The 21672-nt window shown below is 46.0% G+C and overlaps 1 protein-coding gene across 6 annotated transcripts in view; it reads right to left on the bottom strand.

The window, feature by feature from the left end:
• The window catches only part of TDRKH (tudor and KH domain containing), a 445279-nt gene that overhangs the window by 260731 nt on the left and 162876 nt on the right, over nucleotides 1-21672 (bottom strand). For all 6 annotated transcript variants that reach the window (XM_069218300.1, XM_069218302.1, XM_069218305.1 and 3 more), the window contains exon 7: nucleotides 12643-12809. In XM_069218300.1, the coding sequence (XP_069074401.1) occupies nucleotides 12643-12809 (167 nt within the window). The remainder of the gene's footprint in view (nucleotides 1-12642; nucleotides 12810-21672) is intronic.

The raw sequence follows: 21672 nt of genomic DNA, 5'->3' as shown, positions 1-21672 counted from the left end.
GACGCTCACGCAGCTTATAGAACAGAGCGGTTTTACTCTTGGGTCACATTTCCAGCAGTAGATGGGAATACAAATACATTCCATACATATACAGTTGCGAACGCGCCTGGGCAGTACAGGGCGTACGCATACTTAGAGATACCTTTATCTTATCAAGAACATAATAATTGGCTTGATGGCGCCCTAACCCATACAATATTACCAGTAAGGTTAGGTCCACTAAGTAATGATGGTCCTACCTGGCCTTTATTGGCCACATATACACCTCAACCTGCGGTTGCGAATATGGCAGTAGCTGAGGTTCGACGCTTATATACTGAATTGACAGCGATATATAGACGATTAGTACAATTTGTGATGCAGACACTAAATACAAACCCAGCGCGTGCTGCTCCAGCACAACCACATGCAGTAACACCAGGTATAAATCCAGTGACTGTACACTCTATTATGGATAAAGTCCCAGGCAAACGAGAGGAGACTCCGTTTTGGCTAGCACAGAAAATTAATACGCTGGAGGCAGTATTTCCCCATACGGGACCTCAGGATAAACATAGAATATTAACTATGTGCTTGCCTTTTGGGATGGTTCCCACAGTTGAACACTGTAATACATGGGGCACGGTATTTGCCGCACTCTATACAACGGCACACGGTACACCGAAACAAGCCAACCTACCGGACGTGCTTAAACAAATTCAAGACGAATACGGGGCTGCCCCGGCCCTAGATTTAGGAATGCAACTGATGGGCAACTTTGCCACAGCTCCTTCAATTATCCTAAGTAATCTTAAAGGGGAAGCAATTGCACTTGCAGTGCGCATGCGTCTTCGTGACGTTTCGCAACAAGATCAGGAGCGAGAACTGCCTAAAATATTAGAGGAAACATATTCCAGTATCGGTCGAGATAGCCTAGGCGCTGGACCACAAAAACCTCAATTTCAGGGTAAAATTAATAAAGATTATACTAAACAGCAACCTGAGGGTAATAAGAAACGCTGGGAGAAAAAACAACAAACGCCTAAAAAAGAAAGGGGAGAATCTCCACGTACGGAGACCCCACAGAATAGGTATAATCTCAGAAACAGAGAGAATATAAAGACGCCTGATAGATATTAATATACTGATACATGCCAATCACGTTCCTTTCAGGACTCATCGGAAAAGAGAAATGAGAGAGGTGGGCGATCAGAGCTGAGAACAGAGTACGTGAAACTGAGACAGGAATCACAACGCTCTTCAGAGGTTTCTGTTAAGAAGGAAGAGAAACCAGTACAACAAAAACAACAATTTAAAAAGAAAAAAGTGGCAGCTGTCTCAGTCATACATGCCACTAAGGAAGAGGGTTCTCTAAAAGAACAAGAACTGGGCTCTAGCACTGCTAGACAGCGCGGCAGAGGTCACAATAGTTCGCCGGAATCTTCTAGAGCATCTGGAGGTGAAAGCAACTGATGACTTCATACAAGTAGAAACAGCAGATATGCGGGTCTCCGAACCCGACAGGGTGTATAGAGTAACTCTACAATTGGAAGGAGACATTGAACGCACCATACACGCAATCTTTTGGGATTGTGTAGTTAAAATATATGACATTTTGTTGGCCGCACAAATTGGCCTCCTGATTTTGTCAGCACCTGCCCAGTAGGGGAGGAGGTTATTAAACCTTCCTTCTCGCCTCTTGTTCCAAGGGAACTCGCTGAGTCCTATTCTATAGAATAGGCTCTCCCACAGGCACCTGCGTTATATAGAAATCACGTAGGTTGGGACAGGGATTCTCCATACCATGTAATTCCCATTAAAGGTGAACCTCAGCCACAACCGCAGTATCCCATTAAACATGAAGCAAGGGCACCGGTGAGAAAAATACTTACGCAATTAGAATACCAGGGGGTGATTGAACCCTTTGTCTCATCGATGAATAATCCCATATTCCCTGTAGCTAAACCAGACCATTCATACAGAATAGTCTTAGACTACAGACATTTAAGCGGACATACACGTACATATGCTATACAAAATTCGCATAGCACTGCACTAATGAGCAACATTGTGCGGAAAAAAATATAAAACGACTTTGGATATCTCGAATGGATTCTTCTGCCAGAATATAGCGCCTGAAAGCAGAGACTTAACAAGCTTTAGCGCACTAGGCTCCCAGAAAAATTCTGTTTGCCTCAGGGGTAAAAACAGCCCAGGACTGTTTGCAGCTCGTGTGACTGCTATTTTACACAAGTTAGACCCTGAAGCGTTGTCATATGTGGATGATATATATCTCACGGATGACGAGTTACTACAACATTTAAGACGGGTAGCCCGCATTGTTGTAGAGTTTGCCGAACTCGGCTACAAATTTTACTTAAAAAAAAAATCAAAAATTGCCTTCCTCGACGTCCTGTTCCTGGGATATGAGCTGTCAAATGAAGGGAAGAGCCTAGCGCCACAATTTTTGGAAAAATATGCACAATTGTAACCACCAAATACGATAAAAAAATTACAATCGTTGTTGGGCTTTCTAAATTTTGGCAGAACATACATTCCTGATTATGCTACACGCATAAAACCTTTATATGAATTGATACGTCCTGATTTTTCAAACAACTTTTGGACAATTGAACATACACATACTCTTAGAGAGTTACAGGCAGACATGCGAGCAGCAAAACATTTACACACGGGACAACAAGACACATTTGGTCATCAGGGTGCTAGCTGGGGCCATTGGGTTTACTTATGTCACATTTATTGAAGGTGAGACAGTCCCGATTGCATACAAATCACACTTGTATTCCGCTGCTGAACAACGCTTTGCACCCACAGAAAAAAATACTCACTGCTGTACAGATGGCTGTTATTAAAGAAAGACCTCTTGCCCAAGGATAACGCATCACTGTTGTTTCTCCTATACCGGCCCTCGAGGCTGTTATAAAAGCTAGCGTCCCGAACGCAAAAGCACTTCATCCAAGATGGATACAATGGGCTACTTCTTTAACAGCCACTGATGTAGACTACATTTTTGACCCCAAGTTACAAACTCAAGAATTTCTACAATATGAAGTTGAATATACGGTTCCCACTGACACCTTGCCAATTGATCAATATAATGTAGTCATGTACACCGATGGCTCTGCGCAACCAGCGATTGGAACCAAACATCAATATTCTGCTGCATGTGCGGTCGTGAGCGGCTATATGGAGGGGGAGAAATTGTTCCCAACATACCTATACACAGACCTTAGGGGATTGTACAGCACAATTGGCTGAGCTAAAAGCTCTACTAATGGGCACTAGAACATACAGATCCGACAGTTCACACTGATTGTTTGTGATTCATATTATTGCGTCCAGCCTTTTAATGAATACTTGCATTACTGGTGCTTGAATGGGTTCAGAGATTCAAAAGGGAACACCATAAAACACAGACTACTGTGGGGGAAGGTAGCAGACCTGAAAGAGACGCTACCTAAAGTCCATGTTGTGCATACACTTGGACACCAGCGCGTTGGGATACATGTTGCTGGAAACACTTTGGCTGATGAAGCCGCAAAGTCAGCAGTGGCAGTCGCCACTGTAACTCGTTCGAGTTCCAAACCAGACACAGACATTATGGCTGCCATAAAAGCTACGGTTGATGGTACGCCTTATCCTAAAGGATTTCCTAATAAATATCAATACTTGATGGGAAGTATGCTGAACGCTGAAGTTAAAATTCCAGGCGTAGGCGTACGCAACATCCCCAATAAAGATATAAGACCACAATTGATTATAGCAGCGCATGAGGGGTGGCATCTGCACATGCTGGCGTGGCTGCTACAATTTCACTCTTGCAGGCCCATTATTGGTGGCCTGGTCTCTATAACGAGACTAAGCAGTACGTCCTTTGTTGTGACATCTGTCAACAAATTAAAGTTTCCACAGTTAGGCGCCCGCCGCAGACACCCCTCTTAATCTCAAATAGACCATTACAATGTGTGTACTTGGATCATTGCGGTCCATTAACACCTGATAGTGCATACAAATATATACTAGTCGCTGTTGATTCTTGCTCCAGATTTGTGTGGGTGTGGCCACAACGCTCGGCTGATTCGGAGACTGTTATTAAAGATTTGTGAGTCTGTCAGTACATATGCAGTTGCGGCATTCCATTCAGACCAGGGCCCTGCTTTTGCCTCAAGGGCATTCAGAGACACCATGGCTTTGTTGGGGGTCCAGCTCCAGTACTCGTCTCCATTTCATCCCGAGGGAAATTCTGTCGTGGAGCGATTAAACCGTGATTTAAAGCAATCCGTAACAGCCAGAGCCTTAGGTACGGGTCGTAGTTGGCTAACCCACCTGTATGGAGCTCAGAGAGCACTAAATAACCTGCCTAGAAGGTCCCTGGGGGGGGTCGTACTTCATATGAGTGCCTGTTCGGAACACAAATGTTTGTTCCCGATCTTGATGGTCCTGGTGTGGACGCGGCGGTGACATAAATGATCGTGTCACTGTTTTACAGGAATTACAGCAGTTCCGTGAAGATAACTCTTCTAAAAGTGCTGCCTCCACAGGAATTAAGGATGTGCGGGTAACACCTACCGGCTGGATTCCCAGAGTTGGGGATCTTGTGTGTGAAAAGGTCACAGTGAAAAAAGAATTTGGCCCTTCTTATCGAGCTCCAGTCCCTGTGTTGGGGATACAAGGAACCAGAACTGTTATTCTACCCCCGTTGCCAGGTGCCAAAGAAAACCGCTTTGTTTCTATTGACAATGTAAAGTTTCAACTTGTGGGCGATTCTACACAGCTGACCAAGAGGAACGTCCAGTAGTTCCCGAATCCCTCTCACTACTGGAGAAGTTCCGCTCCAAGTTGTTTACACCAACACTGATGCCACTCCGAGCTTGGGGAGGGAGAATGATGATGATCTCGCATTGGTTCCACTAACAACAAGCAACTTAGAAAGATTCAATCAAGTCACCATGACTACGAATGGAACGGATGCTGCTGACTACTGTGTACCACCACAGGAAATACCAACTCCTCCACTGACTACGGCAACGCCTTTTGCACGAACTGCCTCTGGTTACTTTGCTGACAACAACGACGGTCTATCGGATTCGTTTGCCTCTTCGACTGCTGACCTGTCAGGTCCACGTAAGCTGATACATTGGCTTAAAGATACGCATTTCATTTTTCCATGGAACTATGTGTGGCTTTCCTTGACTGTCCTAGCCTTTTTTCTTTGGATTGGGTTTGTCGTTACCTTTTTTCTGTTAATACATGGTCATTTTCTTCCAGAGAGAGCAGCGGTTGAGCAGGTGGGGGAGGTGGAGGAGGTATTGAAACCACATTTTTCATCACATAAGGTTCGAAGAGACTTGTCCTTTGTGAACATTTCTGCAGTGCCAATTCCGGATGGGATTGTGTGGGATAAAGTAATGTTTGATATATATGGTCTGATTGAAATAATTCAAATACCGTATGTGCTAAAGCTATCTATTAACGATATAGTTATACCAGGCATTGTATCTGATGACTGGGATGTGAAAACAGTTGATTCAATGATGACAGAATTGCAATATTATACTGTCTATGAAAACGAATATGTTTACCAGTTTAAAGACAATTATGGTGACATGTTTTGATATAATTATTATGGGCACCACTTCATACATAAAGCGAGCAGTACAAAAACAATATTTGATTATGCACAATGGGAACATTGCCCAACTCCCCCGCAAGGGAGTTCAAAAACTTATTTTGAGAAATTTGCATATTTTTTGGGGCATCATCAAAAAAATGCTGAGTCATATTATTTTAAGGTAACTCCGACTAGGGATAAACAAATGTTGTTGACCAACACAAAATGTATATATTCGGACTCCTTTGTTTCCAGGTTATCAATTGAAGGTTATGAATATTGGTCAAAAAAATGTTGATTTGAAAAGTGTTTGGGGAACAAAAAATTGGCAGACCAAGGGTAGAGAAACATTGTTTAGAGCATGTCTCATCCCTGTTCAAATGATTTTTTTAAATGAAAAAGTACAACAGACCAGTTGCTTAGGCTTAGCTACAATTAGAGAATTAAACATGCCCAGTATACATGCCCCTGCGAAGTTTAATAACTGGCAAAAGTACACAAATGCAACTTTTAGTGAGCTTAATGAATGAGTCCAGAATGGTACATTTAACACTTCACTGACATGTCCAGGTGGGTGGTTATTGTGGCCAATAGATACCAACGGGTGTCATCAGTGTTTTGTCACCTCCTCGGGGGTTTCCGAACAAGTAGGTCAGACCCTCGCTATATATCACCAGAACATGCTGAAATAAGTACAACATATAGTGTGGGAAAATTGTGCCAACAATGGCTAAAATCATCCTCACTAGATGCAGTTAAGACACATCTCACTCTCCTGTCTAATAACACTGACTTACAAGATTTGTCAGGCCCAAAGATACCACGTAGGAAGCGTTTCTTGTATGAGGTATACAATGAAATATGGAAACTTTCCCAACAAGAGGCTGCAGCCCGGTTAAGGCAGATAGATCAGGAAAATCTGAATAAGGCATTAGCTGTTGTGGATAATGGGATTCACACCTTGTCCAACCGGATATATACAATTAACATTGTTTCTTCTGCTATAGACATTATACGATCGGATATGTCTTCTTTATATCATGGACAGAGTCAGACCAGGTCCATTATGCAGTTGGGTTGGACGTTTCAGACATTGAAGGCGGGTCGCGTTCCGCGGCAGCACATCAGTACCAGGGAAATATTTTTTTCCTTTAATTTAACGTGACAAAAACAACTAATGGCTAAGAAGGAGGCGACTTACGTAATGCTCAACATTGAAAAGATAGAACGATTTCCTTTTTACCGTGGCTGCGATTCCCTCAGCAGAGTGGTTGATACACGGGGTTATTAATCTGCCTATTTCTACATTACAATTCACTTCTTGTTTGAAACATGTTCCGGTAGGCAGATATGAAAAGTTGGGAGATAGTCACATCCATGAGGTATGGGAGCTTCCCTTCTCGTACAAATGCCTCAATGGCATGAAAGAGGTCTTTCTTAGCGGCAGTGAATGTGAGACTTCAGTCAGCCATTCGATCATTTGTAAGCAGCTGTCCTTGCATGGGGCACGTAATGCCTCGGTTGCGAACTTGGCTTGCTACCTGAAGGGAGTTCCAGTCCCCTTGATTAAACGCACGTTCCAGGCGCTTTCAAACAGCAGCTACGTCCTCCTCAATAGTGAAGGCTGTTGTGGCATGTGGGCCGTAATAGTTTACGTTGTTTCGGTCACTACGGTCGTTACATGCACGGGAATATGCTGTTTCCCCCCACTAAAATTAGGGAGGTAGCAGATATTTGGCCTCACATTGCTACTTCCAAGGTGAATTTTGACAAGTTAAATAGACTGAAGGCTTTGTTGTTTCAGAAGCATGTGGCCCTTACATCTGCACGCGAGACCTACGCACTTCAGGTGGCAAGGTCCTCGGCGGAAATACAGTCCCTGTTAAATACAAACTTTCCGAGACATTTTGCTGAACTCGTGGGACGTATATTTAATGCGTCCAGCACGGCTGGATTAGCACATTTTTTCAAAGCTGTTGGTATTGGTTTCGTTCACACCTTTTCCTCCATATTCGGTTTAATACCTTCGGCTATTCATTCAATTTTCGGAAGCATTTGGGGGGGATTTCCGATAACTTTGGCTTTATTAGCCGGCATTTTGCTATAGCTGTTTTTCCGCAATGGCTGTCCCGCCGCAACAAGGACAAATGAGGGCGCTCCCATCAGCGCAGCTGTGTCGTGAACGCATGATGCAGCACTTTGGAGAAACACTCCTGGAACATTTGGAGGGTGACTGGTCTCAGTCATTCAGACCGGTTTTGGATTGTGTGCAGCCCGTGTTTCGGTGCCGTTGGTGCTCTTTTGAACATGCACTGGACGTTTGTCTCTCTCTGCAACGCCCCTCAGTGATTGATGCTGTTCTGTTGATGTTCTCGATGAGGGTTCATAACCAGACATGCGCGCTGCGTTTGCTCAGAGAGGCTGATTACGAGCTACCCTTCCTGGAGGAAGTCGACATTAACTCGTTAATAGGCACTGCACTGGATGCCACCTTGGTTGACACTGGGGCTTTGGAACACACCTGCGCCTACGCGACAGAGGCAACAGTTTGCTATCAACGGAATGCACGAAGAGAGCATCCCCAGAAAAGACTTGTAAGTCTGGACAGAAGTGGACCTTCTTCTGCTGAGACAGCTCGCTAGATCTTGAGGTTTTTTTCCGTCTGTGTGAGAAGCAAATGGTCTTGCTCGCTCTGTGTCCAAAACAGGCCCTAGAAAGGTGATGTTGTTCGAAAGGTCTAGGCGAGGCTTTGGGTAGATGACTGTTAGACCTAACTCCTTGAAGAGGGATAAGCATGCGTTTGTGTCTCTGGCTGCTTTGGACGATGTTCGTGCTTTTATTAGCCAGTACTCTAAGTACGGGAACACCTGGATTTCCAGCTGCCTGAGGTAGGCTGCAACTGGTGCAAGGACCTTGGTGAAAACTCGTGGGGCCAATCTGAGGCCAAAAGGTATTGAGGACCCATCTGTCTGATGTAATCTGGGACCATTGGTGAAAGAAGTTGGAAATTCTGCCCCCTATCAGACTGCTGGAATAGGGGTTGGGTGCAAGCAACTGATGGAGGTCAGTGTTTTCTCGCCGTGTCCTTGGCTTTGTAAGAGGATTTTCCTCTTGTGGTTTGCTGGAAGTGTGCAGATGATCGTTGCCGATAAACATGCGGCTGCTGTTGACCAATGGTGGAACGAAATTGGCCTTAGTAGGACGGATAATGTTGATACTGTTGTGATCCGCCTTTGTAAGAATAAAGCCCTCGTCCTCCTGGAAAGGGCTGCCTTTTAAATTGTAGGGTACCCAGGGATCTAGCTGTTTCCATGTCTGCCTTTATGGACTGCAGGGCATCATCAACATGCTTGCCGAATAATAATTCTCCATCATAAGGCATGTCTAAGATTCTTAGTTGCACCTCTGGGCGAAAAAATGTAGCTTTCAGCCATCCCTGACATCTTAGTACAGCAGCCCTGGCTAACTGGCGGAAACCCGTAGATGAGACATCGATGGCACAGTCTATAATCTCAGCAGAGGTCTTCTAGGATGATCAACTGTGCAGGCTGGTGAGCTGTCTGGCGCCTTGTACTTCTTGTCCAGCCTTGGCAGCACCGCTGAGATTGAAGACGGGGTCTGCATGACCTTAAGCCCCTCTTCCCAAATAAAGTCAACAATTGGTATTGCTTGCACTGATTTTCTAGTGTCCTCCTTGAAATCATAGGGGAAACTGTCCGACTGCTTGGATGTTATGGGAAGTTGAAATCTCTTTGCTGCTGTCTCCATCACGCTGTAGAAGCCACCGATGTCTTGCGGCGGAGAATCAACCAGTGGTGGTGTAGAAGGGGATGGCGTCTGAGTTTGATAATCATCCCATTCCTGGAGAAGCGATTCAGAGTCCTGTATTTCACCCTCTTCTTGTTCGTCATCTGATGAAAGCGGATCATTATCCTGAGCCGATGCCGGGACTGGGATAGGCCCTATAGATTCTGATGGTTGATTGGGAGGGCTCAGTGGCACGGGTGGAGGTTGCACCGGAGTGGCCCAGCCAGGTGGAGGAAATCTAGCATAATAATCTTGCATCATATGCTGAAGGTTGGCAATCAATGACACTGGCATCTGGATGGTTTGCTCCTGTTGCAACTCTTGAGCTCCTGTTTGCCTCTGCTCCTGTAAGGAGTGTCCTAGATTCAGCTGTTCGCTCTCTGCCTCATCATCTTCCTCCTGCCATTTTATACGCAAGTCTAAAGGGCTATGTGCCGACGGGAAAAGACCATCATCCGAGTACATGACTTCCTCCTTGTCGTCATCATCAAACCGATGTTGTGGACGTGCTGGCGACACCTTACTAGGTGACGTACGAGAAGGCAAAAGAGTTTAGTGACCGGATTTCCATTTTATTGCCAGAATCCTTAAAGGCAAGAAAGAAGATTATTCAGATTCCTTGGTTGTGGACTCAGAAATGTTACCCGTCGACAGTGTGGTCGTCAATGGTGTTGTCGTCAACGGTGGTTCTGTCGATGGTGTGGCCGTTGACGGTGTGGTCATCGTCGGAGATCTCGTCAACGGTGCCGTCGTTGACGGGGTGATCATCGCCGGCGAAGAAGATTTTCATGCCATTGTCGACACTGCTGTCAGTGGAACCATCGTCAACGATGCTCTTTGCAGCTTATCCGCAGACGCTGATGTCGGCGGTGCGCACGTCGACGATAGAGACCTCACCTTTTTCTCTGTCGACCGCCTCTTTGAAATTTTTATGGTTTGAGCAGCTGAGGGACCATACTTTAAACTTACCAACGCAATAGTTGTAGCAGATAACGGTGATTAAGTCATGATCATAGGCGACGACGGAGCTGTAAACATCGCCGATGAAGCGAAGCCTCCCGTCGGCGATCCACTCGTCGACGGTGCTGTCGGCGATGTGAAGATCTTAGATGCCAACGGTGGCAGGGAGCTTGATGATTTCTTTATCTTCTTTGAGATGGTAGCTGGAGTAGACTGCTCAGAACGAACCTTACCACCATATTCCCTAGAAGTTGAGTGATGTTCATCAGCTCTTTCTTTGAACACATGCAGCCTCTAGGCTGACTTACTGGTTTTGGGAGCTGCAGGTCTGCAAGGTGCTGCAAGGTCTAAATAAACCTTTCTTAGCTGTGGACGTGATTACAAAGTACAGCTAAAGTTAGGAATGAAATATCTGAATAATATCTCCTGAAGAGAAGGTAAACTGAGCAGAGGGAGACTCCCTTACACACGACGTGCGGTAGAAAATCTGAGATACTGAGCCTCTGTGCTGAGGGTTCTAACGGGATGGTCTCGCCTGATTGGCTGAACTTTGGGCCTTTTCTAATGAAGCTAATGTATTTTTGCCATTGGCTACAATGAAAAGAAAAGAAGAGAACTTTTTTTTCCTACTGCTTTCTATGTACAGTGGGACTCCCACTTCGACGATGGGGAATGATTCAAGCATGTGAATTTATGAAAGATACCTCAATACTGGAGAAACTAAAAGACTCACAAAAAATGTTGGATTGGTTGGCTTTGCCAGTGCCGGTTTATTTTCATGCTTCCCATAATCTTGTTGAAAATGGTTACACTGATTTTCCATTAGGAATATTTTTGGGAAATACTAGCATGTATCAACAGATTTTACTAAATGACGCTTCAAAGAAATAGCACCTAAATTTTCATAGTAGCAAAACCTTTTTTTCCTACTTGCATTTTTTGCTGAACATTTTATTTTGAAAGCAAAGAATCATCACGCTTGCTTACAAAGCTTCTGCAATCAGTTGCATCTAATCAGTGCATCCTGGGAGCATTATACTTAGCCTCCTATAGTTAAACTTTTCAAACATGTGTAAACGTTTTTTTGTTTTTTTTACTGGAACCACTGTCAGTAGTGCAGTGTGACCTTAAAGCGTTTATTTAGATCACTCACCCTAATAATGAAGGCTTTTCATTAATGAATCATAAATACAAGTTCAAACAGCATTAACTTATGTACACACATTATCTCAACTGCAGATAGTTCCGAAAGGGTTTGCACTGCAAGATGTTGGGCCTACTTGTCCCAAGGACAAAGTAAAACAATGTGTGTTTGTTGGGCGATAGGAATTCCACATCCCTGCCTTTTTTTTTTTTTTTTTTTTAATGGTTTGTTGAAGATTTCCTATAGTCGGTGTTTTTCTTTGCTAACATGAATTATATTTATTGCAATGGTTTTAAAAGAAAAATAAATGTAATCTGGCCATTTTTTACACTTTCTATAGGCTGCATGTGTATATATATATATATATATATATATATATACACACACACACACACACACACATATATATATGTGTATATTTTAAGAAGTGCTCAGGGGTCCCTGCAAGTGGGCAGGACTATTCAGTGCCTATTGCTATTGATGAGGATCCTGTGAAAGAGAATATTTGTTTACAGAAAATATTTCTCTGAAGAAAAAGGCGTTTGACACAGGGTACCAAGTTTTTTCTTTTTATTTTAAAGGAGAGCAGTTCTCTGTAGCAGGTTACATCTGTTACTGGAGGAGCTTACTGGCTACCACACCTCCCATTAATCTTAGGCTCAACCCAACCCTAGGATGCTGAGAGAGCTCAGAGGACTCAATCCACAACACTAAAGAAGCGCCCCCAGTGTGTCATTAAATTTGCTAACCTCTAAATGGTTCGAGAGGTAATAAAGTCCCGGCTTTGTGAACAAAGAGGGCTTGTTTTATGTACTTATTAATGGCAGACATTGCACACCTGTGTACACAAACACACTAGATTTACAAATCTGTTCTGCAGTCTGCACGTGAGGAGATATTCTATGGGCTACAAAGATCTGAGAGAACTACCTGCTGGGGATATGTACATTCAATGAATTTAGACTGGGTGTCTAGAAAATTACAAAGCTGTGGCAAAATTTGTAACTTTTAAAACTAGGAAGAAACCTTTAAAATTCACGTGCTCTTAAAGGTGAATGGCCTCTACAACAAAACACTTTCAACTCTTCAAGTATTACCTTCTTACTGCCATACTCACCGCATCACCTTCACTTTCATATAGGTATGTCATGTCTTTCGTCAATTTGTCAAGTTGCAAGGAGCGTGAGCCCAGGAGCTGGATCCAGAAGTGATTGGGATTCTCAGCAGCTGAGACATAAACCTCAAGGTGCTCGTCTGCTTTGAAGCTAAAGTCTGGGCTGGGGACTAAAGAGACGTAATTGTTACTTATTTGTGGTCCTGGTTGGGCAGTGTAGAAATCTTCATTTAAGACATACATTAGAACAATCCCCTACTGCATGCAGTTTTTCAGGAACATTAAATTTTTTTAGGACTATTTTAAAAAACAGGTAAACAGGTCTACAGACAAAACACTGTTGCTACCTCTAACTTAAATGTCTTTAAAAAACAAAAAGGGGGAAAAAGTATTCCAATTGTTCATAACAGGGGAAGATTTGAAAATGGAAAAGATCCCTGTTCGGGGCCGACAGTGATACTTAGTACTGGCAGATATTGCAGCCAAAATTTATCTGCGAGAGAGCCTCCTTGGACTCTTCAGTGTGCAAACGTTTTGACACTGCACATTTGACAATGGTGAAAAGATGAAGCCAGTGTACTTATTATCCTTTGCAGCAAGATGGCCTGTGCCACCTTGGGATCCAACTTTCACTTGTGATCTACCAGGTGCTGCCAGCTGAGTTTGGCTGCCCTGGAGTTCAAAGATTTAACCCAGTGGTTCATGACCAGGGAAATACCCAAATGCTCCAGCCAGCTCCAAAGACAAAAAGCCTCTTGACACAAGACCTGGGAACCCAACACTACCCTGCTTGTTGCAGTACACCATGGCGGCGGTGTTGTCCATGAGGACCTGAACAAACCTTCCTTTGAGGGATGGTAGAACGGATTTGAGCTCCAGGTGAATGAACTACTACTCCAACAGGCTGATCTGGAGTTGGGTCTCTGTCAGAGACCTCTGCTCTGCAACTCTGACAGATGACCTCCCCAGATGAGCCGCAATGCAACCATCACCACCATCAGCTTTGATTGGTTCAGGAAGGTGTGTCTGCTGCCGATTCAACTGCAGTCAAGCAGCCACCACTGCAAATCTTTTGCAGGCTCCTCCAAAACATGGATGGGATCCCAAAGGTTCCACTGGTGCTAGACTCACTGATATTTCAGGTTCCACTGCAGAGTTCACATATGCCATCTGGCATAGTGGACGAGCAGGTGGCTAAGAGCCACTTTTACCTCAATGCAGGATGGATGCAGAAACATCAGGATCATAGTGTGAAAGTCCTGGACTCATTATGGAGGGAAGGCTCGAACCTGCACTCTATCGTTAATGGCTCCAGTGAAAGGGAATCTCTGCAAAATAGTCAGGGGTGACCAGCACATTGATGGTGAACCCCAATGATGTCAGGAGGCTTATCGTCTGGAGGTGGTTTTCAAATTACTATGGCGAGCCTGCCTTCAACAGGCAGTCGTCATGGTAGGGGAAAACTGGAATCTGCAACCCCTGAAGGTGTTTTGGGACCAACACCACCACTTTTGTGAACATGCGAGGGGCACTAGCGAGGAGATAGGAGTAACAGGCAATCCCTACTTCCTGGGCCAGAACCCTTTCCATTGCTCGTTTGGATTGCACCTCGTGAAGCAACATAGGCAGGTGCTCCTCTGAAAGCTGCTCTGATGTAGGTAGGAGATACACTGGGCCAGAAAAAATGGCAGAGCATAGCCCAACTGAACGATTTGAAGGACACATCTGTCTGAGTTTATAGTTTGGGCAGAAATCACAAAAGAGGGACCGGGAGATTCATGGTCCAGTGTACATTCTCCCTAATAACATCAAAAAATACTAAAGGTACACTGTTCCAAAGACAAGAAAGAAATATGAGGGAAACCTTAATCTACAGGAGTCAGAACCCTCAAGCATCACATTGGATGTCAGGTGTCATCATTGGGAAAGACTCCTCGCTAGGCCGGTGATGCAATGCCTAACGGGCTCCCTACGGGGAGCTCTTAACCGTGTTGCAGATGGAATTAACTTAAAGTGCTCATGCAATAATGGAGAGAAACTGGTAAAATTGGTTATCCATCTAATAATTATAATCATAATTTTAATCAGGTGAGTAAAGATGGAGACCAAGGTTAAAAACAGAGAGAGAGCCAAGGGTGAGTGGTAATGCTCACGTGCTCTCAATAATTGAACAAGAGGAACTGACTAATTGCTGTCCTACTTGATGAAAGGTCTACATGTTTCGCGTCTATTGGCCCAACAGGGTCCACTGACGCTTCATCAGGACCAAGAGTAACAAAAAACTTCTCCAACAAAAATTTTTGATATCCCTACTCGGGAAAAAATAAATAAAACAGTCACTTACTTTAGTGTGTCTATGTATGTCAAAAAAGGTCGCCCATCCCCGGTTTTTGGAGAGGGCTCCTTGGGATCGCTAGTCAGAAACTGGAACTGACTTTGTTATTTCGTGGTTCGTGGGATATTTTCCCTACCCGTCCGACCGCGTCCCGGAAAACGATCCCAAGGAGCCCTCTCCAGAAACCGGGGATGGGCGACCTTTTTTGACATACATAGACACACTAAAGTAAGTGACTGTTTTATTTATTTTTTCCCCGAGTAGGGATATCAAAATTTTTTGTTGGAGAAGTTTTTTGTTACTCTTGGTTCTGATGAAGCGTCAGTGGACCCTGTTGGGCCAATAGACGCGAAACATGTAGACCTTTCATCAAGTAGGACAGCAATTAGTCAGTTCCTCTTGTTCAAATATTGAGAGCACGTGAGCATTACCACTCACCCTTGGCTCTCTCTCTGTTTTTAACCTTGGTCTCCATCTTTACTCACCTGATTAAAATTATGATTATAATTATTAGATGGATAACCAATTTTACCAGTTTCTCTCCATTATTGCGTGAGCACTTTAAGTTAATTCCATCTGCAACACGGTTAAGAGCTCCCCGTAGGGAGCCCGTTAGGCATTGCATCACCGGCCTAGCGAGGAGTCTTTCCCAATGATGACACCTGACATCCAATGTGATGCTTGAGGGTTCTGACTCCTGTAGATTAAGGTTTCCCTCATATTTCTTTCTTGTCTTTGGAACAGTGTACCTTTGGTATTTTTTTAGTTTATAGTTTGCCACTGATGGAGGGAATGTCTGATCCTGCCCTCCCGGGTGGTCATATGCCACCAATAGCAAACTAAAGTAGTTTGAAGGCTGCTGCTTAGGGGTCGAGGACTGGGAACACTGCTGTCCCTAGTTTCCTGGACGTGGTCTGCTACTCCCCATTCCTGCAAGTAACTGGGTGCCTGTTGTAGGGGTGGTGGGGCTGGACATTGCCATTAAGCCAAACCTCTAGAGTACCCCCCAAAAGGATGAAGCCGCTGACGAAATAGTCTAGCAGAAGTAGAAAGGCACAAGGATATTGCATGGCCCATCGCTTTAAAGCGTTGAAAAGCATAATCAGCCTTCTTGTAAACAGGCGAAACTCATTGAAAGGTACAGTCATGAGTGATGCCTGTACGTTTCCAGAGAAGCCCATGGATCTCATCCAGGTATGTCATTGAAGCATCACACTAGTTTCAAAAAGCTCTGCCTGGTCAGTCAGTAGTGTCCAATTTGGGTCATGGGAGGCATTTGGTTATATTGTAATCATCCTGGCTGCAAGATCTCACTAACCAGCTCCCAGAGAGCATGAGAATATCATCCTAATAAACAGTTGGTACCGACTGACCTTAGGGCTGGGCTGACCCATGTAAACAGTTTCCCGAATGCCTCAATTATCTTTGACTCTCCACTGAAGGTTTGTGGGGAAAGAATAAGGGTTTACTCTCTACAGAAAATTGGTCCATCAAGTGTGAGGTGTTAGGAAAACAGAGACGTCTGGCTCCGGATTGCGATGCCCGGCTACCTGCCTGTTCACTAGTGGGCGAGAAGAACGAGTTACTTACCTTCGGTAACGACTTTTCTGGTGGATACATTAGCTACCTGTGGATTCCTCACCTGATGAATACTCCCATGGCGCCAGCATTTGACGGAAATCTTCTTACTAGTCTCTGCACGTCGACGAGGACGTCACTCTAGCCCACGCGACGCCGTCTGACGTCATACAGGCAATAAGAAGTCCTCGCCGACGTGCCGATGACAGTACCAACATTTTTTACGTGCATGAGAATAATAATAATAACCCAATGCAATGAAAGAGCAAATCAACATCTCTTAATATTGTAAATCACACAACATTGCAATAAAATAGCTGTAGATTTAATATAACTTTTTTTTTTTTTTTTTTTTTTTTTTTTAAACAAATAAATATATTTATACATACGAATCATGTATATACCCAACATATATATAGATTTATATATAAATATACACATATATACAAATATCATACATGCAAAATGTATTGCAACTTTGAAGACCAAAAGGAGCACACTCAAGGATTGCTTGGAGAGACCAAAAAGGCAACGGGGAGGCGGGTGGGACCGTGAGGAATCCACAGGTAGCTAATGTATCCACCAGAAAAGTCGTTACCGAAGGTAAGTAACTCGTTCTTCTGATGGATACAACTACCTGTGGATTCCTCACCTGATGAATAGAGTCCCAAAGCAGTACCACGCCCGGCGGTGGGTGCCTAAATGGTCAAACCAAGAAATCCTGCAGCACTGACCGTGCAAAATGACCGTCCCTTCTGACCTCAGAGTCCAAACAGTAATGTTTCACAAAAGTGTGAAGGGACGACCAAGTTGCGGCCTTGCAGATGTCAACCACAGGAACACCCCTGGCCAAGGCCGAAGAGGCCGACTTAGCTCTGGTGGAGTGAGCTCTAATGCCCTCAGGCGGATCCTTCTTTGCCAAAGAGTAACAGATTTTAATGCAAAGAACAACCCACCTGGAGAGTGTTCTCTTGTGGACTGCCTTTCCTCTCCTCTTGCCCACGTATCCGACAAACAGCTGATCCTCCAGCCTGATATCCTTCATTCTGTCGATATAGAAGCTCAACGCCCTTTTTGGGTCCAGGCGATGTAGTCTTTCTTCCTCCTTTGAAGGATGAGGCGGAGGATAAAACGTGGACAAAGTGATTGTCTGAGCCAAATGGAAGGGTGAAACAACCTTCGGAAGGAAAGCAGCCTTGGTCCTCAACACCACCTTATCCCCATAAAACGTTATATAAGGGGGTTTAACCGATAAGGCCTGCAACTCACTCACTCTCCTTGCAGATGTTATAGCTACCAGGAATACTGTTTTAATAACCAAATATCTTAAGGGGCAAGAATGCATAGGCTCAAAAGGGGACCCCATAAGGAAAGTCAGGACCAAGGACAAATCCCATTGAGGCATAACGAATGGTTTTGGAGGATATTGATTCAGAAGACCTTTCAAGAATCTGAGAACAATAGGGGATTTAAATAACGATGGTTGGTCTGGAAGACAAATGAAGGCTGACAAGGCCGACAAATAACCCTTAATGGTAGCTACTGCACAACCTTTCTGCGCTAGAGACAGTGCAAAAGACAAAACATGTGACAGATGAGCATGTAAGGGATCAATCTGTCTCTCTCCACACCACATAACAAATTTAGACCACCTATTAGCGTAGATAGATTTAGTGGAGTGTCGCCTGGCCGCTAAGATAACATCCATTACATCAGGCGGGAGAGAGAAGGAACTCAGGTTGCCCCGTTCAATCTCCAAGCATGTAGGTGCAGACTCTGGAGGTTGGGGTGTAAAACCTGCCCCTGCGACTGCGAGAGGAGGTCTGCCCTGAGAGGGAGACGGAGCGGAGGGCACAGTGAGAGTTGGAGAAGGTCGGAGTACCATACCCTCCTTGGCCAATCCGGAGCTATTAAGATGACTTGGGCCCGGTCTTGGCGAATTTTCCTCAACACTCGAGGAATCAAGGGTATGGGGGGAAACGCGTAAAGCAACTGGTCGCACCAGGTTATCTGAAACGCGTCCCCCAACGCTCCCTGCATCGGATACTGGAGGCTGCAGAATAACGGGCAATGCGCGTTCTCCCGAGTGGCAAACAGATCTATCCGAGGAAACCCCCACATCTGGAAGATTAAACAGACTTGATCTGGATGGAGACGCCACTCGTGGTCTGCCGAGAATTGGCGACTGAGACTGTCCGCACGTACATTCAAGACCCCGGCCAGATGATTTGCCACCAAGCAAATCTGATGGTCCTTTGCCCAGGACCATAGCCGAAGAGCTTCTCTGCAGAGAAGGTACGACCCTACTCCTCCCTGTTTGTTTATGTACCACATCGTGGTAGTATTGTCCGTCAGGACCTGTACCGACTGACCACGAAGGGATGGGAGGAAGGCCTTGAGAGCCAAACGTACAGCCCGTAACTCCAACAGATTGATATGAAACACCTGTTCCTCTGGAGACCAAAGCCCTTTGATCTCCAGATCCCCCAGATGAGCTCCCCATCCTAGGGTGGAGGCATCCGTTATTACCGTGGTCACTGGTGGCGACTGCGCGAACGGCTTCCCCTGTGAAAGATTGTTGCCCGCAATCCACCACTTCAATTCCACAGCAGCATCTCTGGAGATCTTGACAGTACCTTCTAAATCTCCCTTGTGTTGAGACCACTGCCTTCGGAGGCACCACTGAAGAGCCCTCATGTGCCAGCGAGCATGCGTGACCAACAGAATGCAGGAGGCGAACAGACCGAGCAGACGAAGGACCTTGAGGACTGGAACTACCGCTCCATTTCGAAACATTGGAACCAATTCCTGAATATCTTGAATCCGCTGAGGCGGAGGAAAGGCTCGACTCAATGTTGTATCCAGTACTGCCCCTATGAACAGGAGGCGCTGAGAGGGCTCCAGGTGAGATTTGGGCACGTTCACCGAAAAGCCCAGGTCGAACAACAACTGGGTTGTTGACTGCAGATGATGCGACACAAGCTCCGGGGACTTGGCTTTGATCAACCAGTCGTCCAAGTAAGGGAATACTGCTATCCCCTTCCTTCTGAGCTCCGCCGCAACCACTGACATCACCTTTGTGAAGACTCGAGGTGCTGAAGTAAGACCAAACGGGAGGACCGCAAACTGATAGTGCTGCGACCCTACCACAAACCGGAGATACTTCCTGTGCGACTTGAGTATCGGGACATGAAAGTAAGCATCCTGCAAGTCGACAGACACCATCCAATCTTCCTTGTTCAACGCCAAAAGCACCTGTGCTAGGGTCAGCATCTTGAACTTTTCCTGTTTGAGGAACCAATTCAAGATCCTCAGATCCAGGATTGGTCTCAACTGACCATCCTTTTTGGGAATCAGGAAGTATCTTGAGTAACAACCTCGACCCTTTTCCTGCTCTGGGACCAACTCTACCGCGCCCTTTGAAAGGAGGACTTGAACCTCCTGTTCTAGCAACAGGAGGTGTTCTTCTGAACAATAAGATGGGCGGGGCGGGATGAGGGGCGGGAACTCCCGAAAGGGAAGGGCGTAGCCTTTTCCCACAATGCCGAGAACCCAATTGTCCGTTGTGATAGACTTCCACTTGTGGAGAAAACGCTGTAATCTTCCCCCTACAGGAGAGGAGTGAGTGGGAAACGGTGGAAGCCTAAGGCTGCTTCCCCTGCTGCACCCCTCCAGAGGACGAGGAAGAGGCAGAGTGCTGTTGAAAGGCTCCTCTGGTACGGACCCCACCCCTCCCCCTCCCTCTAAATGACCTATAGGGGAGGGAAGAGGCGGGTTGCTGGAACCTCCCCCGAAAGGAAGAGGAATAAGAGCCACGCCCAAATCCCCGAAACCTCCTGAAAATTCTAGAAGAGGCAGAGGAAGAAGGAGCTTGCAGTCCTAACGATTTGGCTGTGGCTCTGCTCTCCTTAAATCGTTCCAAGGCTGAATCTGCCTTGGCTCCAAACAGTCTGTCCCCATCAAACGGGAGGTCCAGCAGGGTCGACTGCACATCCGCAGAGAACCCTGAGTTTCGGAGCCAGGCCTGTCTTCTTGCCACCACAGCCGTGCCCATCGCCCTGGCCACCGAGTCGGTCGTGTCCAGCCCAGACTGGATAATCTGGGTCGCGGCAGCCTGGGCGTCCGAGACCACATCCAAAAGACCCTGGGGAAGCTCCGTGAATGAAGACGAAATATCATCCATCAGCGCATGGATGTACCTCCCCAGAATGCACGTGGCGTTGGTGGCCTTCAACGCCAAACTGCATGACGAAAATATTTTCTTGGACTGCGCATCCAGTTTCTTGGAGTCTCTGTCTCCAGGCACCGTCGGGAAGGAACCAGGCGCTGACTTTGAGGAACAGGAGGCTTGCACCACCAAGCTCTCCGGCGTAGGGTGTCTAGAGAGAAAGCCAGGGTCAGATGGTGCAGCTCGATACCTCCTGGCCACAGCCCTATGAACGGCCGAGGAAGACACCGGCTTCTTCCACACCTCCAACACCGGATCCAGCAAAGCCTCATTAAATGGCAAGAGAGGCTCAGCTGCAGCAGAGGCCGGATGCAATACCTCTGTCAGCAAATTCTGCTTTGCCTCTGCCACCGGCAAAGGCAGGTCCAAAAAGCTTGCTGCCTTCCTCACCACAGCATGAAAGGAAGCCGCCTCCTCCGTATATTCCCCTGGAGATGAAAGGTCCCACTCAGGGGAAGTGTCCAGCCCACTGGCTGTATCCAGACCATGCAGTCCGTCTCCAGAGTCCTCAATCTCTCCCTCCTCTAGGACTCGCTGGTACTCTTGCTCTTCTAAAAGACGGAGAGCACGCCTCCTCGAATGAAGTCTCTCCTCGATACGCGGAGTCGACATGGCCTCCGCCGACGTCGAAGAACGGCGCCGATCTCCAGAAGCATCTGACGCCGCGTCCGGCGCCACAGGCAGCTTCGGCGCCGAGGCAGGAGCCGGAGGACGAGGTCTTGGAGCCGATGGACCAACCGGAGTCACAGGGCAAAATCCTGACTTCGACGGAGGGGCAACCTCCGGGGCCGAAACATCCGAAGCCACCGGAGCGGCCACCGACGCCGGCACCGGCGCCGAGCCCACATTCCCAAAAGGGAGAAAGGGCATAAAGGGTGCCGGCCGAAGAGGC

Source organism: Pleurodeles waltl, chromosome 12 (assembly GCF_031143425.1).
Source record: "Pleurodeles waltl isolate 20211129_DDA chromosome 12, aPleWal1.hap1.20221129, whole genome shotgun sequence".
Taxonomy (NCBI): domain Eukaryota; kingdom Metazoa; phylum Chordata; class Amphibia; order Caudata; family Salamandridae; genus Pleurodeles; species Pleurodeles waltl.
This window is presented reverse-complemented; position numbering and strand designations above follow the sequence as displayed.